We start from the raw sequence: 24,893 nt of genomic DNA, 5'->3' as shown, positions 1-24,893 counted from the left end.
ATGTGTATTTACAAAGCCAGCATATTCTGTTGTATTAATGAAGAACTTAATGAAGACAAAACCACAATGTCATAATCCATAACTACTAGAAATATTAAAACAATAATGTTTTTGTTTATTTCACAACTTTACTGATACTGTACTTTATTCTTATCATTTAAATGTTTCATTTCATCACTGTGCACATTTATGTCTGTTTTAAACACGTTTTTTATTTCAAACTGTCAACAAACAAAAGAAGAAGAAAACAAAAGAGAAGCAAATAAATAAATGAAGTAGGAATAAAATGTATGACAAAAACTTACCATAAAAACATTATAAATATTGTTTACATTCATTGTTTTGATGTCTTTTCATCAACACGTATTGTTATATTTCAATCATAAATACAAATAATTATTTTTTTTAAATCATTGTAACTTAACGTTTGTGAATGTAGAATTTGGAAAGCTGTAAAATGTGATTAATAAAGAATAATGCATTAAAGTCCTGCTCCTTTATTTATATTCACTACATGTCACTGTGAATGACGACATTGTCAATAAAGGTTTTTTGAAAAGGGATTCCTTATTGGCTCAACGTGCTACGACGTCACTGCTAAGAAGCCAATCACATCGCTCGTAGTGCCGCGGACGTTTGAAAACAGAAATGGCTGAAGCTCGAGCGTAAGTCTCCAACATTTAACGAACATTTAACGCTGCATTCTCAAATTAAACGTTACACGAAGCTCCAGAGAAAATGTTTAAAATGTTATTTAACGTTCACGAGATGTTTTTATGTCCCAAAAGATGTAGAGTTTGTAACTGAAGCGGCTGAATACACGATTAACGGTAGCGTCAATAAGCTAGCTGAAGCTAACGGCTAACGTTAAATACCGTTAACGTCGTACAAAGTACAATTTGTACCTCTGAGATGTAGTACAGTATGAGGTAGAAGTACCATGAAGTGTCTCCTGGTCTCAGTAGTCCAGTAACGGTTCTGGTTCTCTGTGTTCAGGGTTCTGCAACGTTGTGATCCGGTTCTCTTGGAGTCCTGCAGAGACTCGGACCAGCTGGACTCTGAAGCTGCCCGGATGGTTCTGTACCTGACGGTGCGTCTGTTCTACATTCATCACGTCACTCTTATAATCAGTAGTAATACATCCTCACTGATCAGCTGATCGTTGTTTGTGTCTGTAGGACAGCAGACGGGTCCAGAAGGTTCTGGGTCGTCAGCTGTTTGTTCTGGACTCCATGATGTCGCTGTTGGAGGGTCTGGAGTCTGCCCAGCAACTGATGACACAACCCTGTCCCCCTCAACCAGGTACACAGAGAGTACACAGAACACACAGGACACTGTACTACGTCTAATCCATCAGTCGAGTGACGTGAGGACTGTCATAAAAGTGTGTGTGTGTGTGTGTGTGTGTGTGTGTGTGTGTGTGTGTGTGTGTGTGTGTGTGTGTGTGTGTGTTTTAGGGGGCGTGGCTCACAGCAGCTGGAAGTGTCTGAAGAAGGACAGCAGGTTGAGGACGGAGGAGACAGAGACTCTGCTCAGATCTCTGGAGGACAAAATCACACAGATACACAACAGAAGACACACACTCACACAGCTGATCCAACGTGTGCACAGCAAGGTACACACACACACACACACACACACACACACACACACACACACACACACACACACACACACACACACACACACACACACATGTATTTTGTATTTGTCTCTCCTTGTCTCCTCTCCTTTCATCATTTCCTTGTTTTCTCTCCTTGTCTCATCTCCTCGTCATCTCCTTGTTTCCTCTCCTTGTCTCTCCTGTTTTTCATCTCCTTTATTCCTCTCCTTGTATCATCTTCTCCTTGTCTCCTTTCGTCATCACCTTGTTTCCTCTCCTTGTCTCATCTTCTCCTCTCCTTGTCTCCTTCAGAAACAGCAGTATGAACAGCTGGATGAGTCTCTGCAGAAGGCCCACAATGCACTGCAGTCATGCGACCATCAGCTCACCCAGTTGAGGGCGGAGTCAGAGGCGGCGCTCGGTCAGCTGATCAGCTGGCAGCGAATCAGAGACGAGTGAGTGTCATCGGGTCACATGGCATTGTTCGTCGTTGTGATTGGTCACTGACTTCCTGTTTACCTGTCAGGCTGCAGGTGTACGTCTCTGCCGTACAGGAAGTCATGCAGATCAAACTAACGTCCTTCAACCAATCAGAGCTGTGTCTGGAGCTCAGGCCACGCCCCTCTCCAGACCTGTCATCCGATGAGCCGGAGGCACTGAAGCTGTCAGTCACCTGGAGCCATGACGACCGCTTCACACTGCAGGTAATGTCCTCATCCTCCTGTCTGCTGATTGGTTGGCCCTTCTTAAAGCGACAGTGTCTCTCTACAGGTGACGGAGGCCCTTCTTAAAGCGACAGTGTCTCTCTACAGCTGACGGAGGCCCTTCTTAAAGCGACAGTGTCTCTACAGGTGACGGAGGCCCTTCTTAAAGCGACAGTGTCTCTCTACAGGTGACGGAGGCCCTTCTTAAAGCGACAGTGTCTCTCTACAGCTGACGGAGGCCCTTCTTAAAGCGACAGTGTCTCTACAGGTGACGGAGGCCCTTCTTAAAGCGACAGTGTCTCTCTACAGGTGACGGAGGCCCTTCTTAAAGCGACAGTGTCTCTCTACAGGTGACGGAGGCCCTTCTTAAAGCGACAGTGTCTCTCTACAGGTGACGGAGGGCCTTCTTAAAGCGACAGTGTCTCTACAGGTGACGGAGGCCCTTCTTAAAGCGACAGTGTCTCTCTACAGGTGACGGAGGCCCTTCTTAAAGCGACAGTGTCTCTCTACAGGTGACGGAGGCCCTTCTTAAAGCGACAGTGTCTCTCTACAGGTGACGGAGGCCCTTCTTAAAGCGACAGTGTCTCTCTACAGGTGATGGAGGGCCCTGCTGGTCTGGTGGAGGCCGGTCTGTCGGGCCGGTGGTGTGAGCTGAGCGCCGCCCTGCTGGAGGTGATGCAGCGTTACCTGGGTCAGTTCCAGCTGTTGTCTGAGATCCAGAGACTGAGATCCAGGTGAACCACTTGCTGTTTGTCTTAAAGATGTTGATGAGCCTCTGACGGTCCATCAGACTCACCTCTGACCTCTCTGCAGCTTCGCCATCGACTGGCGTCCCGCTCAGCGTGTGCTGGTCTACCTGAAGTCTGCTCTGCTGGTGGTTCACCTGGAGGTGGAGGACGGATACCCGACCGCAGGACGAGCACGACTGCTGTCTGTACGCAGAGACGGACGACCCGTGGACACGTCTGGACTGAAGGTAAAGAGCTCTCAGTACCACAGTGTAGAAGTACTCTCAGCACCATCAAGTCCTCCTGGTGCAGAGTACTAATGATTGATGATCAGGTTCTAAACTGCTCTGAAGCTCTGGTGAAGATGCTGTAACGACTTCTAGAACGTCAAGAGATGATCTCAATGTTTCTCTACAGAGATTCATGAACATGAAACTAACCTGTCTCTCTCTCTACCTGTCTGTCTCTCTCTCTCTCTCTCTACCTCTACCTCTCAGCCTCTCAGATCTGATCTCTGTCTCACTGACTGGTTGGTGTTCCTCAGCAGCAGCTCTCTGATCTGACTCTTCATCACGTCCTTCCTCTTCTGTACTTTGAGTTTCTTCTATTTTCATTGTGTCTTTGTGTCACATGAACTCCCTGTGTTTCTACAAAATAAAGGTTTTACACCAACAAAGAATGTGAATTCTGTCATATTGATGAAATCCTGATTGATGTGTTGGAGAAATATTTATTAATTTTAATAAAACGTGACTTATTTTGAAAAGCTATTATTTAATTGAAGTAAGTTCTTGTGTTTTCTCTCTCTCGATAGATAGATAGATAGATAGATAGATAGATAGATCAGAGGGTTTATATTAATGTCAGAGCACTGATGAAGAGGAACCAGAGTCTCATCAGAGCGGGTCGGTGGCTCTTAAAAGAGCCTTTGAGTGGTTGTTGCTGGTCTACATCCCGGCTCTACTTGGAGCTCGTGTACTTGGTCACGGCCTTGGTTCCCTCAGACACGGCGTGCTTGGCCAGCTCACCGGGCAGCAGCAGGCGGACGGCGGTCTGGATCTCCCTGGAGGTGATGGTGGAGCGCTTGTTGTAGTGAGCCAGACGGGAGGCCTCACCGGCGATGCGCTCGAAGATGTCGCTCACGAAGCAGTTCATGATGCCCATGGCCTTGGAGGAGATGCCGGTGTCTGGGTGGACCTGCTTCAGCACCTTATACACGTAGATTGCGTAGCTCTCCTTCCTGGACTTCCTCCTCTTCTTGCCGGTCTTGGTGGCCTTCGACGCGGCTTTCTTTGAGCCCTTCTTGGGCGCTTTCACGCTGGGTTCCAGCATCTTTTTCTTCTTTCTAAAAAGGGAAGAATCTTGTGACGCTGCTGCACGATGCGTTTATTTCCGCGTGATGCGAAGCAGAGTGTGCCGTTACTCGCACAGGATTGGCTGACTTGTTTTGAGCAGAGTGCGCATGTGCCGTACCGAGAGGTCTTCAGAACAGGGTTTTTTATACACTTGTACACTATAATACTACAATAGTACAACTAAATATAATAACACGTTATAAACAATGTGTACATCAACACACAGGTTTCTGATTACTTCTCTTTTCACAGTAGAAAGTACCTTCATGGTTTTGTTTAATTCGTTTTTGACTTGATTTCAGAGCATGAATCTAATTCATGTTTATAAACATGTAATAACTCATGATTAAAGTTCTGTTTCTTCATGAATCAGTTTCCTCTACTGTAGATTTGTTTTTCTTCTGTTTCAGAATAAAGTATTGCTTCATTAATTCATCACATGTATTCATTGATTTATTTAATTCTCTGCATTATTTCACTATAATTTAATATTAGATTTGTGTGTATATAATACAAATAATACATATATTCATTTAGTTCCTTCACACAGTGACCGTTAAAGTCACCACATATTTTATAACCGACTGACAATAAGTCTTTTAAATAAACTGATGTTTTAGGATTTGTATAATATGTATATATATAATAGTATAAACATGTATTATTCAGTGTTTTTCTGCCTGCCTGGAATAATACTGTTATAATAATCTATTTCTCTCATAACAACAACAACAACAACAACAACAACATCATCGTGAGTCAGCCCTGCTCACCTGTAGATGTGACACATTCACCTGTCGGCCTCACTCGTTCGGTCTACTGAAGGTCAGTCAGACTCACATAAACGCTCATGGACGGTCAGCTGATGATCGTTACAGACGAACAAGCGGCTGTAGTCAAAGCTCGTGAGGACGTAATAGAGGACTGAAGGAGACTACGCCAGTGGGCGGGGCCACAACGCAACAGCTTCTTCCCGCCTCTTTTTTCAAAACGTAACTTTTATTCCTAGCACCTGTTATATAAACATTATATTACAACTAATCATAGAAATATGAGTCATCTAGATCCTTCTTCATCTATAGATGTTCTAAAGTCAGATGTGTTAAATTACCGTCCTACAGGTTTAAACTGCGTCACAGCATTTTAAGTCGGTGAGTTGGTTGTTAAATCATGAGTCAGTATTAAAGGATTTCTCTCTTTAGTGGCGATTGAGTGGCTCTTAAAAGAGCCTTTGTGTTGTTGATCTGCCGGTTGTGAGGGTCTACTTCTTGGCGGCCTTCTCGGTCTTCTTGGGCAGCAGCACCGCCTGGATGTTGGGCAGCACGCCGCCCTGAGCGATGGTCACTCCGCCCAGCAGCTTGTTGAGCTCCTCGTCGTTGCGGACGGCCAGCTGCAGGTGACGGGGGATGATCCTGGTCTTCTTGTTGTCGCGGGCGGCGTTACCGGCCAGCTCCAGGATCTCAGCGGTCAGGTACTCCAGCACCGCCGCCAGGTACACCGGAGCTCCGGCACCGACACGCTGGGCGTAGTTACCCTTCCTCAAGTGTCTGTGGACACGACCCACGGGGAACTGAAGCCCGGCCCGGGAGGACCTGCTCTTCGCCTTCGCTCTAACCTTACCGCCTCCTTTTCCACGTCCAGACATCTTTCTATGTTCGACTGTTGAGTTTAAATCAAAGAATGACTCAGTAGAAGAGAAAACCGTCTGTATACACGAACCAAGATGCTCTCTGATTGGTCAGAATGAGCGTGTCTGTGATCGCCCAATCAGAAGAGAGCTCTGCCACAGTGCCTTCCCGCTGAGCTCTTTTCATTCGAAACATTCAGCAGCAACACCGAGGTTTCAAAATAAAACGTGACAGATTAAACCGGAAGTTACTTGAATATATTAATTTTGCCCGTCATATTAGATTTAATATCCCTTTCTTATTCTGTACATTGCTTTTGTTTACTGTATTATTTGTTTGTTTACAGGGGAACTAAACTACGTCCTCTCAGAAACACGTGAACAAGGGTTAGACACAATAATGGAAACACACAAAATTCAAAATAAAATGTGACAGATTAAGCTGTAAATTAATACAACTGTGAATTGAAACACAAGCTGCCACATAATAATGTTTTACTAGGAAGGTTGAACTACGTATGAACTAAGACGCAGCCCTATAGGAGCTGGTTCTGTACGAGGAACCGAGCTGCACCAACAAGACCCCAACAGACCACCAGAAACCAGTATTATATGACTTATTGTTTATTGTCATCACCTGTTATTAGACGGTTCACACGTGTGATTGGACCACTTGGTCACATGAGGTCTCTTGATGTCTGCTTAACAATAAGAAGTTTGTTGTTAGTACAACCACAGCAGCTCTTAGTTATGTTGATGTCACGTAGGAATGAGATGCTCCAGTGGGTTAAGGGTCACGTTCTTCTGGTCTTCAGATCCGTCAGCCTCTCTCTCATTGGACGATAAAGGATCCTCTTTGATCAACCAGCTTCTGCAGGTTCTGACTGACGTCTCTGAAGTACTGCTGGATCTCAACCTTCTGTCTGCCGTACCTTTGATCATAATAAACCTCGAGATATTTCTTGCTGGGGACATCGTTATGGATTTTATAAGACTTTGAATCTTCATCCTCCAGACGTGTATACCTATAGGTTCTGAAATCTGTTGAGGTGTTGATCCTGCACTTTGCCTGGATCAGCTCTTTGTGCTTTGTGAACAGCGTCTCCAGGTCGCTCTGGTAGGTCGAGAGGAGTTTCTCTACGGGGTCGCAGGTTCGATTCCCTCCGAGTCTCACCAGGTGAATCAGCATCTGGACGTGGAAGGCCGTCCCGTTCACCCAGGCCTTCAGAGCCGAGGACGACATGTGCCTGTCCCTCACCATGGAGTTCTTCAGCTTGGTGAGGGCGACGCTCAGCAGGCGCTCGATCCGCCGGAGGTCTCCCGTCAGCTCGTCTTTGTCGTGAAGGTGCATCACGCATCTCTTCAGGCACTCGTCGATCTGATCCCAGACCTCCGAGGCCTTCTCATCGGCGAACACGCTTCTCAGAGCGTCCTTCGTGCTCTCCTCGGGAGGACTGAAGGAAACAATGTCGATGAAGACGGCGACGGCCAGCGCTCCGAGTCCGGCCAGTGTGGGAGCTGATGTTAAGTCGGCCATCTTCTCCACCAGACTCTTGATCCAGTCCGCGGCGCAGTCGTCCGCCTCCATCTTCCTCGTCTCGTAGTGTTGTCTCAGACTGTCTGAAGCAGAAAGACTGGTGAACATCACAACGCTCTTGATGACGGTCAGATCTGGACCCTCGGGGAGTTTCTCACTGAAACGGTTCAGTTCTATCTTGTCTCTTCTCTCCTGATACTGTTCCGTCTCCAGAGAGTTACCCATCGTCTTGTTCTCAGGATCAGATCAAAGATGGAGGCTGTAGAATTTGTGTTCAAACACTGCAACAAACAAAAACAACATACAGTGAACATTTTCCCATAAATATGATCATAAAAACAAATAAACAAATAAGAGTACCTCACTTGTTTTACTGGACTCTTATTTGTTTGTTGACCATATTTTACTGCATTGTGGCACCTTAATAACATGCAATGTACACATCTTGCAATAAACAACTGTAAATCCTTCACCTCCCCAGTCGCCCACGGTGTCCCCCAAGGTTCTGTGCTTGGTCCCCTCCTCTTCATCATTTACATCCTTCCCCTTGGACAAATCATCCGTCGTCATGGTCTCAATTTCCATTGCTACGCTGACGACACCCAACTCTACTTCTCCTCCAAGACCATCACCTCAGTCACCCACTCCACTCTCACTGATATAAAATCATGGATGCAACAGACCTTTCTCAAACTGAACTGCAATAAATCTGAACTACTCATCATCGGCCCTAACTCCCTCATCCGCTCAGCCCAGACCTTCTCTCTCAACATTGATGGCTCCATCATCACCCCCTCCACCCAGGTCCGCAACCTCGGTATCATCCTCGACCCCACTCTCTCTTTCCTACCCCACGCCAACCACATCACCAAAACTGCCTTCTTTCACCTCAGGAACATTGCACGCCTCCAGCTCTTCCTGTCCTCTGCCACCACCGAAATTCTCATCCATGCCCTCATCACCTCCAGACTCGACTACCGCAACAGCATCCTCTACGGCTCTCCCAACGAGATCCTCAATGAACTCCAACATGTTCAGAACTCCACCCGCCGCAATGAACGCATCACCCCTGTCCTTCTCAACCTCCACCGGCTCCCGGTCAAACACAGAGTAGACTTTAAAGTGCTGCTCACCACCTACAAAGCCCTAAACAACCTGGCCCCTCCCTACCTTTCAGACCTCCTCCCCCTTCACGCCCCAACCCGTTGCCTCAGGTCCGCCGGTGCAAATATTCTGAAGACCATCAGGACCAAGTGTCGGACCTGGGGTGATGGGGCCTTTTCAGCTGCTGCACCCCCCCTCTGGAACGCCCTCCCCATCCACATCCGTGAGGCTCCCTCCCTATCATCATTCAAACAAGCCCTCAAAACCCACCTCTTCAAACTCACCTTCACCTGCTAACTCCTGCACCCTACCCTCCACCACATGACCCTACCCTCCACCACGTGACCCTACCCTCCACCACGTGACCCTACCCTCCACCACGTGACCCTACCCTCCACCACGTGACCCTACCCTCCACCATGTGACCCTACCCTCCACCACATGACCCTACCCTCCACTACATGACCCTACCCTCCACCACGTAACCCTACCCTCCACCATGTGACCCTACCCTCCACCACATGACCCTACCCTCCACCACGTGACCCTACCCTCCACCATGTGACCCTACCCTCCACCACGTGACCCTACCCTCCACCACGTGACCCTACCCTCCACCACGTGACCCTACCCTCCACCACGTGACCCTACCCTCCACCACATGACTCATTCTGCACAGCTTCTCCAGTTTTCTTTTTTTACCAAAATGGTTTGTTTGTTTTGTTTGTTCTGTTTGTCTCTATGTAAAGCGTCTTTGGGTACTTAGAAAAGCCCTATATAAAATGAAAGTATTATTATTATTATCTTAATCATTGAAAGATGTAAATGTGTACCTCTCAGGTCCAGTCGTGTTCTCAGGTCCAGGTCCAGTCGTGATCTCAGGTCCAGATCTGGTTTCTCTTTCAGACGATAAGATGAGCTCCACCCTCAGCTGCTGCTCCGATAAAGAGACAAACACATTAATGCACCAATAATAAGAACACAACAATATAATAATCCATATTATGAAGTGAGCCATTCTGTACTGAGTACTTTTGGAAATGTATGTATATTTAATACATATATATGTATATTAAATACTTTAACTACAGAGCTGAGAGAAGAAAAGGATGACGTCATGTACTCTACTGTAAGCTGCTGTAATCCTGTAAATTATTATATATGTTCTTATCTTATCTTATTTTATGATGACATCATGTGATGAACTTCATCTCTACGGCCGCTGTGATTGGCTGACATGTGACCAGTCCACAGCGATGGAGGGTTACTGAGTACATTCACTAAAGTACTGTACTGAAGTACAGATTTGAGGTACTTGTACTTGAGTGTTTTCTTTTCATGCAGCTTTTTTACTTCTCCTGCGGTAAATATTGTACTTTTCACAATAGTACAACTCAGAGTTTTGTACTACTGCACTATATTACTTCATAACTGACAGCTTATAAAAGTATTTAGCGAATAATCATATAAAGATACTTCATTATTTTACTGTAACTGAGTATTTCTACAGAGGAGTAGTAGTACCTTTATTGTAACACAGTATTTCACAGTGTGGTAGTAGTACCTTTATTGTAACACAGTATTTCACAGTGTGGTAGTAGTACCTTTATTGTAACACAGTATTTCACAGTGTGGTAGTAGTACCTTTATTGTAACACAGTATTTCACAGTGTGGTAGTAGTACCTTTATTGTAACACAGTATTTCACAGTGTGGTAGTAGTACCTTTATTGTAACACAGTATTTCACAGTGTGGTAGTAGTACCTTTATTGTAACACAGTATTTCACAGTGTGGTAGTAGTACCTTTATTGTAACACTGGACCCTGACCCTAACACCCGTATTGCTTCACTAAAAACACAACAGCTGATGTTGAAGCACTATAATCATATTCAACATCATACATGATAAACCAGCAGAGCATCAAAGACAAAGTGAGCCAACCAAGTTAGTGAATCTCATGATACTGAACACCATTTTAACTTTAGCTTGTAGCAGGTATGTCATTCAAATGTATGTCTAATTTATTCACTACCGTCATCCGATCCCAGGAGAAGATCTCTCTTACCTTCAGGAGACCATGAAGACACCCTCAGAGATGAGCAACACTGGACTTTGTGTCACAGCTCTGCCCCTTCTCTCCTGTCACTCTTCTTCTTCTTCTTCTTCTTCTTCTTCTTCTTCTTCTTCTTCTTCTTCTTCTTTTAATGGCGGTTGGCAAAAAACTTTTAGGTGCATTACCGCCACCCACTAATCTGGAGTGTGAACTAAGGATTTAAATTCTCTTATTCGAAAAACAAACGAAATAAAAACAAACAAACATATAAAATAAAAATAAATAAATAAAGTAAATTCTATTCATTCATCTTGTTGACTTTGAAAATTCCAGAAGAAGTTTCCAACATTTGTCACTAAAGTTTTTCTTCAGTACATTCCAATACTTTCCTCTCCAGTCTCTTTTAAACCATTTTCCAAAACGTCTCTCGCTGACTCGTCCCTCTGACATGACAATAAAACATGGTCCAGTTTCTCCTGTCACTCCATCTCTCACCCACCTCATCAGCTCATTCACTGTCACCTGCTCACTCTGCTGCACCGACTACTTAGACCCCATTCTCCACCAGGAACGTGTGGGCAGAGCCTCACCTGTCATCATGACAAGTAAAAAACAAATAATGCTAAAATAAATATTAATATTAATATTTATCTACTGATCTGTGCTATAAATGTAGTTTCTCTATGATTCCAATCATTTCAATCATTTTTTTAATCAGAACCTCTGAATGATGTCATGTCCTGTTCAAACAGAGGAGACAGTGAGGTGAGACAGAGACCAGCTGTTCCTCACCTCACTGTGAATCCTCACTAACTGTTGAGTCTTTTTCTGTCTCATTGTTTGTCACCACTGTAATATCTGTAGACTCTTTTATTATATGTCCTTTCTTTACATAGAATCATGTATTTCACGTCTGTGTAGAACATGTTTAGTGTTTCTGATCTGACATTAAACCGCAGTGAAGAAGCGCAGAGAGGCGAACAGTACCTCTGCCTCACTGAAGGGGGCGAGAGAGAGCCCACGGATCAGGTTGATGCTTGTTCTGTCGTTGCTCTTCGTCTACACTTCTCTTCTTCTTCTACACTTCTCTTCTTCTTCTTATATTTTGCTTTGACCACAAAAATGTAAGATTCTATATCTAAGCTTAAAAATGTCTCTAAAACAGTGAAATATGAACAAATCAACATCAGTTCACCGTCGGACAGGTAAAGTAACCTTTTATGTGTTTGTTGTTCTCTTTATACATCCGGGTTGTTACGCAGATTTTCGCAGGTGGCGCCCGCGAGTGCTCTGCTTCTGAAAGGCAGGTCGGTGGGATCAAATATGTACCTTAATGTGTGTGTAAAGAATGCTGATATGAAATATGAAAAACAACCAGTAGTCAACGGTCAAGCTGCCAATTGAATGGTGACTTAAGCTTCTCTATTGGGTTCATAGTATATCTGTAAATCTGACTCATGTGGAGTCAGACCCTCACCAGACAGGAACCTCACCGTGACGTCACTGGTCTCACTCACACTCACTGCCAGATCGTTTCTCTGCATTATGCCAGACTTTCCCGCGTTTACCTTCCAACTGGTTTCCCGGTGCCGGCCCTACCTGTTTGGACTTCTCCGCCTCGCCTCTGCCCCGGTAAACAACTCAGCCTTCTGTCCCCGACCACGAGATTCTTCCTCTGGTTTCTGTCTGCCTTCTCCCCCGACGGCTCGGCGTTCCACTGAGTAGATCTCTACACGTGTGCAGATCCAAGACTGTTGGTCTGTTGTGTGTTCTGCCTGGAATAAAGTTTCGTTTCAACTATTCCGTGTGTCCGGCGTCCTGCTTCTGGGTCCTTACTACACCCGTTACACTTTGGTTGGAATGTACAAAATACAAACCAGTTTTATTTGTTGTTTTTTTACAATAAAAGAAGATAAAAGCTTACAAAAAATATTAGTGAAAAATGAGTAAAAAGGACATAATGTCAAAAAGAACCAAGTTCCTCAAAAGAGACCTGTCAATCATCAGGTCAGAGTGAATTTAAACCCAAAGTTCACTGATTTCATTCGCTTTAACATTCAGTGAACATTATAAGCATTGAAGCATGAACGGACCCCGCCCTAACACGGTGGTCACTCCATTGGCTGTCCCACCTGCGAGGACATATGTTCCTCCTGGAGGTGTCAAGACAATACCTCCGGCCTTTTATCTCACCCCGTAGCTGAATTGTTAGGATTTCGGATTAATTGTCTTCACGAGAATCTTGTCCGGCTACGCCCTCGGCGTTCTCGTTAGGATGCAACCCTAGCTCCCAGTATGGATAGTTATGTAGAACGTCTGTACTTTACTATCGCCTATTTTGAACATTCTCACCATTTATGACTAATTCTGCCAAGTCTTCACCCAGAGAACTCACCTTAAGCTCCTCTGGTAGAGTCGGTCGTCACCTCTGTACCACACAGATGAGGGACAGGGAAGAGGGTCAAAATGTTCAAAGAAACCAGTCTCTAGTTTAGGTCCAGTTACAAATTAGGTTACTTACAAATGGTAAGGCTGTAGTTTTATTAAAGTTATTCACACAAAATCACATACAACAATTTCAATGCAATGAAACAGTCACTGTGGTCCTAAAAAATAAATGCGAAATGTATCCCTTTAAACCGGGATCTCTAACTTCTTGTGAAGAAAAGTTTCCCGTCTCTAGTGATGGGGGAGAAAGAGCGTATTTTCTCAAAGTTTTCCTGCCGCTTTTATGCTACCCTGAGGCTAGTACCTCCTCTAATCACATGCGTCACAAATACAGGAAACATCTTGGAGCAGAGTCAGCAACAGAATACAACTGGTTGTAACTAGTTTGGTCCAGATGGAACCAAAGCACTACACGAGGCTCAAGTGACCTTGTTACATGAAAGAGTCTAAGCAGGCTAAATGTTTCTATCACTTCTATCATGAAATAAAACCAGTTTATGTTAAATCACATCTAATATGAAATAAAACAGTTTATATATTGTGACAGTTATAAAAAGTGAACAAAATATATCTTGTGACAATTATGAAAAGTGAACAAAATATGTCTTGTGATGATTTTACTTTTATGCTTTCATATCTTTCTACGATCTCTTAACAGCATATACGATTACATTTTGATAAATGACAGAAAAACGCACATTAAAGCTCATCATCATTGAACTGTCCCTAAACAACATGAGATTACATGTAACAAGTATATTAATACTGAAAATAAAACACTCTTCGTTTGATAATAGAAAATAAATCGTAGCTCATCAAAGACAATAGAAAGTTAAAAGAGGATAACCCACAAGCAGAAAAAGGTCGGTAACACCTTAAGATAGGACTTCCTGTTTGGTACAGGTCACAGGAGCCATGTCTCATATAAGCCAGTTAATGTGAAAACCACAACACGCCGAGAAGTTTCCATTGTGTGTCAGCCAGATGCTCAAACCACAGGATACTGCCTTTATGCTTTTTAGGGTCTCGCTCCTCAAACATATATAGGTTAGATTGCATCATTCTTGGTGGATACCTCAACAATAAGAAGCTTGTTGTTAGTACAACCACAGCAGCTCTTAGTTATGTTGATGTCACGTAGGAATGAGATGCTCCAGTGGGTTAAGGGTCACGTTCTTCTGGTCTTCAGATCCGTCAGCCTCTCTCTCATTGGACGATAAAGGATCCTCTTTGATCAACCAGCTTCTGCAGGTTCTGACTGACGTCTCTGAAGTACTGCTGGATCTCAACCTTCTGTCTGCCGTACCTTTGATCATAATAAACCTCGAGATATTTGTTGCGGGGAACATTGAGACCGATATTGTAAGACTTTGAATCTTCATCCTTAAAATATCTCAACAGCACGGCGTAGTAGGCTACTGCCCCGAACCAGCACTTTGCCTGGATCAGCTCTTTGTGCTTTGTGAACAGCGTCTCCAGGTCGCTCTGGTAGGTCGAGAGGAGTCTCTCTACGGGGTCGCAGGTTCGATTCCCTCCGAGTCTCACCAGGTGAATCAGCATCTGGACGTGGAAGGCCGTCCCGTTCACCCAGGCCTTCAGAGCCGAGGACGACATGTGCCCGTCCCTCACCATGGAGTTCTTCAGCTTGGTGAGGGCGACGCTCAGCAGGCGCTCGATCCGCCGGAGGTCTCCCGTCAGCTCGTCTTTGTCGTGAAGGTGCATCACGCATCTCTTCAGGCACTCGTCGATCTGATCCCAGACCTCCGAGGCCTTCTCATCGGCGAACACGCTTCTCAGAGCGTCCTTCGTGCTCTCCTCGGGAGGACTGAAGGAAACGATGTCGATGAAGACGGCGACGGCCAGCGCTCCGAGTCCGGCCAGTGTGGGAGCTGATGTTAAGTCGGCCATCTTCTCCACCAGACTCTTGATCCAGTCCGCGGCGCAGTCGCCCGCCTCCATCTTCCTCGTCTCGTAGTGTTGTCTCAGACTGTCCGAAGCAGAAAGACTGGTGAACATCACAACGCTCTTGATGACGGTCAGATCTGGACCCTCGGGGAGTTTCTCCCTGAAACGGTCCAGTTCTATCTTCTCTCTTCTCTCCTGATACTGTCTCCTCTCCAGAGAGTTACCCATCGTCTTGTTCTCAGGATCAGATCAAAGATGGAGGCTGTAGAATTTGTTGTACAAACACTGCAACAAACAAAAACAACATTCAGTGAACATTTTCCTCCAATTATGATCATGAAAACAAACAGATAAATAAGAGTACTGTTGGAGCTATTTATTTGATATAAAACTCTGCGCTCCTCCAGCTCTCTGCTCTTCTGACTCGCGTTGGTGAATGGAAGCACAGAAAAGAGAAGCTGCTTTGAAAAGAACCTAGATCACAGTGTTGGAGCTATTTATTTGATATTAGTATTTTGTTGTTTAATTAATAAGTAGTATTGTTTAATTATGCTAGATGTTTGATTATTTAGATTAGATTGATTGTTTGATATATTAAGATTTTTTTTACTCTTTAATAGTAATTTGTTTAGTTATATTATGTTTATTGTTTAAGTACTTAGTTTTGGGTTATTTAGTTGGTTAGTTCTTTGGGTAAACACTGTGGGCACCTTTGGCTATATATAGGAGTAGGTAGGACCAGCATGCACCGGGGTGGGCCTATAGTGTTTTACCAGCACATCACAGGAGACACAGTGTGAGACAGGAGTGTCTTTGTTCTTTTTGTTTGTTTGCTTGTTTTGTTTGATTTACCAAATAAATAAGAAAATTGGAAGCCTGAATGGACAATCTACTCTTTCCTGCCTGCGTAAATTACCAACCAATTTTTGTGCTTCAGTGCACACAACTTCTTTCTCCGTTCTCTACACTGGCTCCCTGTAAGAGCTCATCCAGTCTAAGACTCTGGTGCTAGCCTACAGGGCAGTGAAAGGAACAGCTCCTTCCTATCTCCAGACCACGATCAAGACCCACACCCCCGCCCGACCACTTCGCTCTGCTGCCTCGGGGCGATCGGTCGCCCCGTCTCTCAGAGGTCCTGACGGCCGATCGACCCGGTCACGTCTGTTTTCTGTCCTGGTTCCTCAGTGGTGGAATGAACTTCCCACTGACGTCAGGACAGCGGAGTCGCTGCCCATCTTTCATCAGGCTGAAGACCCACCTCTTCAGGAAGTGCTACCCTGAGCCTTCCACTCACCACTTATTGTTTTCATACTAGCTTGTTGCACTTACTGTTTTCATACTAGCTTGTTGCACTTATTGTATTGGTATTACTTATAGCACTAACTGTTTCTCTTGTTTCTGTACTTTGGCTCTGAGTTATGCTCTGCTTCAGGCTCTTAGATGCTTGTTTGGAAAAGGAAATGTACTTATGACTTCTGGTGACTAGTAGTTCTTTTGATGACCAATGTTGATGCACTTATTGTAAGTCGCTTTGGATAAAAGCGTCTGCTAAATGACTGTAATGTAATCAGTGGCGTTTGATTATTATTTGTTTTATTTTGTTTTATACGACAAATGGCCACTACAAGTTCCTCACTTGGTTTACTGGACTCTTATTTGTTTGTTTACCATATTTTACTGCATTGTGGCACCTTAATAACACGCAAAGTCCACATCCTAATCATTGAAAGATGTAAACGTGTACCTCTCAGGTCCAGCGTGATCTCAGGTCCAGGTCCAGTCGTGCTCTCAGGTCCAGGTCCAGTCGTGTTCTCAGGGCCAGTCTGGGTCCAGATCTGGTTTCTCTTTCAGATGATAAGATGAGCTCCACCCTCAGCTGCTGCTCAGTTAAAGAGACAAACACATTAATGCACCAATAATCAGAAGACAACAATATAATAATCCATATTATGAAGTGAGCCATTCTGTACTGTAGCTGTGTCTCAATTCAGGGGCTGCATCCTTCGGAGGACCAAGCCTTCACGGTCTACGTCGGCCGCGTCTTTTGAGGGCCGCGATGAGACGGCCTACGCTACAGAGGACTTCCTGTTTGCGTCACCAGCTGTTCCAGCCCCCCCCCTCTTGCTGCTCCCATAGCAGAATCCCTGCTCAGCAGTATTTTTTATATATATATATATATATATATATACACACACACACACACACACACACAAATACATTAAACTAAAACATGTTCAGTACTGTTAAGGTTTTAGATTAGTGTTTTTAATCTTATATTCAATAACTCATTCATAGTTCTTTTTCATAATCTTGTTTTTCTAAATAAACAATCAGTTACTATGTTAAATAACTAATTTCCAATCAGTTATAGTAATTAAAACAATTTATTTATCAATGAATTTATTTTATTCATACATATACATATATACATACATACATACATATATATATAGAGCAATCCTAAGGCAGAGGAAATCAATCAAGACAGTTAACATTAACAACAGCAGCAAAACAAATGTCAGCAAACATGTTTATTAACTTGCAGTAACACATATTATACATTATATGTTTTATATAAATCCCCCTCTCCCTGCAGGCACATTTTCTCCAAAATTGTCCAAATCACATTGAGAAAATTATGAAAAGTTAAACAGTTATCAAAAATGTTAACACAAGGATGCAAAGCTAGAAGATTGACACATTTTACACAGCAGAATAAACACAAATACACACAGAAATCATTTACAAGAACGGGGAAATGCTCTGGCTAAACTAATAGAGCTGGGCAATATTAAATACGGGAAGCCAACAAAAACCTCTCAGCGAGGAAAGAAGAAAATAACAAAGTAGAACTAAAAATGCTCCGATTTAACTCAAAGAGCTGTAAAGTCAAACGACAAAAGCCAAACCAAAAATCTCTTCTCGAGGAAGGCAGTAAACTACAAGTAAAAACGCTCCGATTTGACTCGAAGAGCTGAATAGTCGAAAAGGCAAAAAGCAAAACCAAAATCTCTCTTACCGAGGAAACAAGAAAATAATCAGACACTAACAAAAAGGCTGTGAAGCAAAAAACGGCACACGGCCAACCAAGGACTCTATAACAAGGTTCGGAACCGACGAAACTATGACTTGGACTTGATACTCGCATAAGGCGGGTGTGCAAGACGAAAGGACATGACACCCTGGCACAGGACAAGGGGAGACGCCGACTATAAGTACACATGAGGGAAGTGGGGGAACAGGTGGACACAATCAGGAATCAGGGAAGACAATCAGACTGGTGACACATGAGGAAGGGCAAGGAACCTGAAACGAGAAGAGAGTTAATTTCCAAAATAAAACAGGAAGTCACAAAACAAACGTGGAGACAGGACAAAAACCCAGCTTGACATACAGGTGTGACAGGATCTACTGGTTGTGTTATTCGTGAAGGCTTTGTACAGGATGAGAGCTAATGTAACTGTAACTTAAGTACAGGATGGTCACATGTAGATATTACAAATGGACTAATGTCTTCATTCAGAGTCATGGTTGCTGAATGTTTGTCTGTCGTTCTCCCCTCAGCTCCTGACTCCCTGTAACTAAACAAGAACAGAATTTTAAAAAAGACTCAAATTCAGTGTATTCGTGTAATTAATCTCAACGTTTGTAACGTTACCGGACTTAAAGTGATATCTCGGGTTGATAAGCGTCTACCTGAGCTCCGTTAATATGAAGTATAAATCATCTGTAAAATCGTCACAATCTCAGTCAGATATCAGTGAACCTCTGAGGTTTGAAAGTGAAGTTATTAAAAGTTATTAGCTGGTAAGTTATGAGCTGGTAACAGCGCAGCGGCTAACGCTAGTTAGCTCGTCAGTTACGAACGTCACGAAACTTAACCGATCATTTCAACACACATGTGATGTTATAAGAGCAGAGTTTCTTCAGGGAATAAGGGTATTCTTCTTGACGTTAGAGGGGAGAGAACGGGGCATAGAAGTTATCCGTTGTCTTCCTCAGGATCCAAAAAAAAACAAAGCAAAACAGTCAGATATTCGTCCAGTGAACTGAACCAGTGACTGTGTGTAGTGGCCATTTGTCGTATAAAACAAAATAAAACAAATAATAATCAAACGACACTGATGCACCGTGGTTGGTAATTTACGCAGGCAGGAAAGAGTAGATTGTCCATACAGGCTTCCGACAAAGACACTCCTGTCTCACACTGTGTCTCCTGTGATGTGCTGGTAAAACACTATAGGCCCACCCCGGTGCATGCTGGTCCTACCTACTCCTATATATAGCCAAAGGTGCCCACAGTGTTTACCCAAAGAACTAACCAACTAAATAACCCAAAACTAAGTACTTAAACAATAAACATAATATAACTAAACAAATTACTATTAAAGAGAAAAATCAATCTTAATATATCAAACAATCAATCTAATCTAAATAATCAAACATCTAGCATAATTAAACAATACTACTTATTAATTAAACAACAAAATACTAATATCAAATAAATAGCTCCAACACTGTGATCTAGGTTCTTTTCAAAGCAGCTTCTCTTTTCTGTGCTTCCATTCACCAACGCGAGTCAGAAGAGCAGAGAGCTGGAGGAGCGCAGAGTTTTGTAAAAAAACACACCGTTGCTTTCTGGTCTCACGTTTCCTATACAGCCGCTCCTAAACATGCAAAACAACAGAATTTACACAAAAGGAATGCCGCGCAACGTTGACAGGGCAGCCTGAGATCAAAGTAAATGGCGCCAAAAAGGCAAAATGAAACAGCCACAAAACCTATAATTTTAACTGTCAAAAAGGCATAATGTCATCGCCTTAGCAGTTCATTAAGCGCGTAGCACTGAACAGTTCCATTCCTTGAAGAAAACAACAAAACAGTGCAACAACTCTTCCACACAACTTACCCTCAACAACATGAAGCACCGTTGTGAGGGGAAGAGGGGACTACGGGAGCCTAGGTGGTACAGAAAAGGTGGGACGCGCTTCCGCAGGAAGCGTGAACAAAATAAAACAACGCCAAACAAAAATAGCTCATTAAGATAAAATTCACATATTCAACAGAATCGTTAGATGATAAATTAAAATATTACAAATTGAAAATAAGAAATAAAATACATTTTTAACTCATCGGCACAAGTTTCTTTGTTCAGACCACATGGTGAAATCCTAACATACTTGTTCTTGAGTGTTTTCTTTTCATGACACGTTTTACTTCTCCTCCACTACATCTCTGCGGTAAATATTGTACTTTTCACAGTACTACAACTCAGAGTACTGTACTACTGCACTATATTACTTCATAACTGACAGCTTCTGAAAATATTTAGCTAATAATCATGTAAAGATACTTCATTATTTTACTGTAACAGAGTATTTCTACAGAGGAGTAGTAGTAGTAGTACCTTTACTGCAACACAGTATTTCACAGTGTGGGATTAGTATTACATTTTTGAAGTCTGTTTCTTATTCTGTACATTGCTTTTGTTAACTGCATTGTTTGTTTACAGGGGAACTAAACTACGTCCTCTCAGAAACACGTGAACAAGGGTTAGACACAATAATGGAAACACACAAAATTCAAAATAAAATGTGACAGATTAAGCTGTAAATTAATACAACTGTGAATTGAAACACAAGCTGCCACATAATAATGTTTTACTAGGAAGGTTGAACTACGTATGAACTAAGACGCAGCCCTATAGGAGCTGGTTCTGTACGAGGAACCGAGCTGCACCAACAAGACCCCAACAGACCACCAGAAACCAGTATTATATGACTTATTGTTTATTGTCATCACCTGTTATTAGACGGTTCACACGTGTGATTGGACCACTTGGTCACATGAGGTCTCTTGATGTCTGCTTAACAATAAGAAGCTTGTTGTTAGTACAACCACAGCAGCTCTTAGTTATGTTGATGTCACGTAGGAATGAGATGCTCCAGTGGGTTAAGGGTCACGTTCTTCTGGTCTTCAGATCCGTCAGCCTCTCTCTCATTGGACGATAAAGGATCCTCTTTGATCAACCAGCTTCTGCAGGTTCTGACTGACGTCTCTGAAGTACTGCTGGATCTCAACCTTCTGTCTGCCGTACCTTTGATCATAATAAACCTCGAGATATTTCTTGCTGGGGACATCGTTATGGATTTTATAAGACTTTGAATCTTCATCCTCCAGACGTGTATACCTATAGGTTCTGAAATCTGTTGAGGTGTTGATCCTGCACTTTGCCTGGATCAGCTCTTTGTGCTTTGTGAACAGCGTCTCCAGGTCGCTCTGGTAGGTCGAGAGGAGTTTCTCTACGGGGTCGCAGGTTCGATTCCCTCCGAGTCTCACCAGGTGAATCAGCATCTGGACGTGGAAGGCCGTCCCGTTCACCCAGGCCTTCAGAGCCGAGGACGACATGTGCCCGTCCCTCACCATGGAGTTCTTCAGCTTGGTGAGGGCGACGCTCAGCAGGCGCTCGATCCGCCGGAGGTCTCCCGTCAGCTCGTCTTTGTCGTGAAGGTGCATCACGCATCTCTTCAGGCACTCGTCGATCTGATCCCAGACCTCCGAGGCCTTCTCATCGGCGAACACGCTTCTCAGAGCGTATTTCGTGCTCTCCTCGGGAGGACTGAAGGAAACGATGTCGATGAAGACGGCGACGGCCAGCGCTCCGAGTCCGGCCAGTGTGGGAGCTGATGTTAAGTCGGCCATCTTCTCCACCAGACTCTTGATCCAGTCCGCGGCGCAGTCGTCCGCCTCCATCTTCCTCGTCTCGTAGTGTTGTCTCAGACTGTCCGAAGCAGAAAGACTGGTGAACATCACAACGCTCTTGATGACGGTCAGATCTGGACCCTCGGGGAGTTTCTCACTGAAACGGTTCAGTTCTATCTTGTCTCTTCTCTCCTGATACTGTTCCGTCTCCAGAGAGTTACCCATCGTCTTGTTCTCAGGATCAGATCAAAGATGGAGGCTGTAGAATTTGTGTTCAAACACTGCAACAAACAAAAACAACATACAGTGAACATTTTCCCATAAATATGATCATAAAAACAAATAAACAAATAAGAGTACTTCACTTGTTTTACTGGACTCTTATTTGTTTGTTGACCATATTTTACTGCATTGTGGCACCTTAATAACATGCAATGTACACATCTTGCAATAAACAACTGTAAATCCTTCACCTCCCCAGTCGCCCACGGTGTCCCCCAAGGTTCTGTGCTTGGTCCCCTCCTCTTCATCATTTACATCCTTCCCCTTGGACAAATCATCCGTCGTCATGGTCTCAATTTCCATTGCTACGCTGACGACACCCAACTCTACTTCTCCTCCAAGACCATCACCTCAGTCACCCACTCCACTCTCACTGATATAAAATCATGGATGCAACAGACCTTTCTCAAACTGAACTGCAATAAATCTGAACTACTCATCATCGGCCCTAACTCCCTCATCCGCTCAGCCCAGACCTTCTCTCTCAACATTGATGGCTCCATCATCACCCCCTCCACCCAGGTCCGCAACCTCGGTATCATCCTCGACCCCACTCTCTCTTTCCTACCCCACGCCAACCACATCACCAAAACTGCCTTCTTTCACCTCAGGAACATTGCACGCCTCCAGCTCTTCCTGTCCTCTGCCACCACCGAAATTCTCATCCATGCCCTCATCACCTCCAGACTCGACTACCGCAACAGCATCCTCTACGGCTCTCCCAACGAGATCCTCAATGAACTCCAACATGTTCAGAACTCCACCCGCCGCAATGAACGCATCACCCCTGTCCTTCTCAACCTCCACCGGCTCCCGGTCAAACACAGAGTAGACTTTAAAGTGCTGCTCACCACCTACAAAGCCCTAAACAACCTGGCCCCTCCCTACCTTTCAGACCTCCTCCCCCTTCACGCCCCAACCCGTTGCCTCAGGTCCGCCGGTGCAAATATTCTGAAGACCATCAGGACCAAGTGTCGGACCTGGGGTGATGGGGCCTTTTCAGCTGCTGCACCCCCCCTCTGGAACGCCCTCCCCATCCACATCCGTGAGGCTCCCTCCCTATCATCATTCAAACAAGCCCTCAAAACCCACCTCTTCAAACTCACCTTCACCTGCTAACTCCTGCACCCTACCCTCCACCACATGACCCTACCCTCCACCACATGACCCTACCCTCCACCACGTGACCCTACCCTCCACCACGTGACCCTACCCTCCACCACGTGACCCTACCCTCCACCATGTGACCCTACCCTCCACCACATGACCCTACCCTCCACTACATGACCCTACCCTCCACCACGTAACCCTACCCTCCACCATGTGACCCTACCCTCCACCACATGACCCTACCCTCCACCACGTGACCCTACCCTCCACCACGTGACCCTACCCTCCACCACGTGACCCTACCCTCCACCACATGACTCATTCTGCACAGCTTCTCCAGTTTTCTTTTTTTACCAAAATGGTTTGTTTGTTTTGTTTGTTCTGTTTGTCTCTATGTAAAGCGTCTTTGGGTACTTAGAAAAGCCCTATATAAAATGAAAGTATTATTATTATTATCTTAATCATTGAAAGATGTAAATGTGTACCTCTCAGGTCCAGTCGTGTTCTCAGGTCCAGGTCCAGTCGTGATCTCAGGTCCAGATCTGGTTTCTCTTTCAGACGATAAGATGAGCTCCACCCTCAGCTGCTGCTCCGATAAAGAGACAAACACATTAATGCACCAATAATAAGAACACAACAATATAATAATCCATATTATGAAGTGAGCCATTCTGTACTGAGTACTTTTGGAAATGTATGTATATTTAATACATATATATGTATATTAAATACTTTAACTACAGAGCTGAGAGAAGAAAAGGATGACGTCATGTACTCTACTGTAAGCTGCTGTAATCCTGTAAATTATTATATATGTTCTTATCTTATCTTATTTTATGATGACATCATGTGATGAACTTCATCTCTACGGCCGCTGTGATTGGCTGACATGTGACCAGTCCACAGCGATGGAGGGTTACTGAGTACATTCACTAAAGTACTGTACTGAAGTACAGATTTGAGGTACTTGTACTTGAGTGTTTTCTTTTCATGCAGCTTTTTTACTTCTCCTGCGGTAAATATTGTACTTTTCACAATAGTACAACTCAGAGTTTTGTACTACTGCACTATATTACTTCATAACTGACAGCTTATAAAAGTATTTAGCGAATAATCATATAAAGATACTTCATTATTTTACTGTAACTGAGTATTTCTACAGAGGAGTAGTAGTACCTTTATTGTAACACAGTATTTCACAGTGTGGTAGTAGTACCTTTATTGTAACACAGTATTTCACAGTGTGGTAGTAGTACCTTTATTGTAACACAGTATTTCACAGTGTGGTAGTAGTACCTTTATTGTAACACAGTATTTCACAGTGTGGTAGTAGTACCTTTATTGTAACACTGGACCCTGACCCTAACACCCGTATTGCTTCACTAAAAACACAACAGCTGATGTTGAAGCACTATAATCATATTCAACATCATACATGATAAACCAGCAGAGCATCAAAGACAAAGTGAGCCAACCAAGTTAGTGAATCTCATGATACTGAACACCATTTTAACTTTAGCTTGTAGCAGGTATGTCATTCAAATGTATGTCTAATTTATTCACTACCGTCATCCGATCCCAGGAGAAGATCTCTCTTACCTTCAGGAGACCATGAAGACACCCTCAGAGATGAGCAACACTGGACTTTGTGTCACAGCTCTGCCCCTTCTCTCCTGTCACTCTTCTTCTTCTTCTTCTTCTTCTTCTTCTTCTTCTTCTTCTTCTTCTTCTTC

The 24,893-nt window shown here is 43.9% G+C and overlaps 6 protein-coding genes across 7 annotated transcripts; 1 reads left to right on the top strand and 5 right to left on the bottom strand.

Annotated features, from left to right (window-relative positions):
- Positions 1 to 590: 590 nt before the first annotated feature.
- On the top strand, positions 591 to 3,683 carry si:dkey-225f5.4 (uncharacterized). Its single transcript, XM_068725674.1, has 9 exons — positions 591 to 665; positions 997 to 1,090; positions 1,179 to 1,302; positions 1,458 to 1,615; positions 1,916 to 2,058; positions 2,130 to 2,307; positions 2,902 to 3,041; positions 3,121 to 3,283; positions 3,533 to 3,683. The coding sequence occupies exons 1-9, from the start codon at positions 649 to 651 to the stop codon at positions 3,596 to 3,598; spliced, it is 1,083 nt and encodes a 360-aa protein (XP_068581775.1). The 5' UTR covers positions 591 to 648; the 3' UTR covers positions 3,599 to 3,683.
- A 62-nt stretch (positions 3,684 to 3,745) lies between these two features.
- Positions 3,746 to 5,391, bottom strand: LOC137884032 (histone H2B-like). Its single transcript, XM_068725675.1, has 2 exons — positions 5,164 to 5,391; positions 3,746 to 4,380 (listed from the first exon to the last, which is right to left on the bottom strand). Exons 1-2 carry the CDS (start codon positions 5,178 to 5,180, stop codon positions 3,996 to 3,998), a joined length of 402 nt encoding a protein of 133 aa, XP_068581776.1. The 5' UTR covers positions 5,181 to 5,391; the 3' UTR covers positions 3,746 to 3,995.
- Positions 5,392 to 5,522: 131 nt separating this feature from the next.
- Positions 5,523 to 6,073, bottom strand: LOC137884033 (late histone H2A.L3-like). Its single transcript, XM_068725676.1, has one exon. The coding sequence runs from the start codon at positions 6,033 to 6,035 to the stop codon at positions 5,652 to 5,654; it is 384 nt and encodes a 127-aa protein (XP_068581777.1). The 5' UTR covers positions 6,036 to 6,073; the 3' UTR covers positions 5,523 to 5,651.
- Positions 6,074 to 6,625: 552 nt separating this feature from the next.
- On the bottom strand, positions 6,626 to 10,834 carry LOC137884053 (uncharacterized). The gene is made up of 3 exons (XM_068725710.1): positions 10,726 to 10,834; positions 9,492 to 9,592; positions 6,626 to 7,835 (listed from the first exon to the last, which is right to left on the bottom strand). The coding sequence occupies exon 3, from the start codon at positions 7,777 to 7,779 to the stop codon at positions 6,850 to 6,852; it is 930 nt and encodes a 309-aa protein (XP_068581811.1). The 5' UTR covers positions 7,780 to 7,835; positions 9,492 to 9,592; positions 10,726 to 10,834; the 3' UTR covers positions 6,626 to 6,849.
- A 2,401-nt stretch (positions 10,835 to 13,235) lies between these two features.
- On the bottom strand, positions 13,236 to 17,122 carry LOC137884152 (uncharacterized). Of its 2 annotated transcripts, XM_068725859.1 has the most exons (3): positions 17,037 to 17,122; positions 16,811 to 16,945; positions 13,236 to 15,351 (listed from the first exon to the last, which is right to left on the bottom strand). In XM_068725859.1, the coding sequence occupies exon 3, from the start codon at positions 15,292 to 15,294 to the stop codon at positions 14,368 to 14,370; it is 927 nt and encodes a 308-aa protein (XP_068581960.1). In that variant the 5' UTR covers positions 15,295 to 15,351; positions 16,811 to 16,945; positions 17,037 to 17,122; the 3' UTR covers positions 13,236 to 14,367. The 2 variants fall into 2 exon arrangements, with proteins under 2 accessions (XP_068581960.1, XP_068581961.1); XM_068725860.1 differs by lacking the exon at positions 17,037 to 17,122 and having other exon boundaries at positions 16,811 to 17,027.
- A 460-nt stretch (positions 17,123 to 17,582) lies between these two features.
- Positions 17,583 to 24,868, bottom strand: LOC137884084 (uncharacterized). The gene is made up of 4 exons (XM_068725772.1): positions 24,760 to 24,868; positions 23,646 to 23,746; positions 20,869 to 22,049; positions 17,583 to 18,647 (listed from the first exon to the last, which is right to left on the bottom strand). Exon 3 carries the CDS (start codon positions 21,991 to 21,993, stop codon positions 21,064 to 21,066), a length of 930 nt encoding a protein of 309 aa, XP_068581873.1. The 5' UTR covers positions 21,994 to 22,049; positions 23,646 to 23,746; positions 24,760 to 24,868; the 3' UTR covers positions 17,583 to 18,647; positions 20,869 to 21,063.
- Positions 24,869 to 24,893: the final 25 nt, after the last annotated feature.

Source organism: Cebidichthys violaceus, unplaced genomic scaffold (genome assembly GCF_023349555.1).
Source record: "Cebidichthys violaceus isolate CVI_PGR_0920_01 unplaced genomic scaffold, fCebVio1.0.p SCAF_36, whole genome shotgun sequence".
Taxonomy (NCBI): domain Eukaryota; kingdom Metazoa; phylum Chordata; class Actinopteri; order Perciformes; family Stichaeidae; genus Cebidichthys; species Cebidichthys violaceus.
This window is presented reverse-complemented; position numbering and strand designations above follow the sequence as displayed.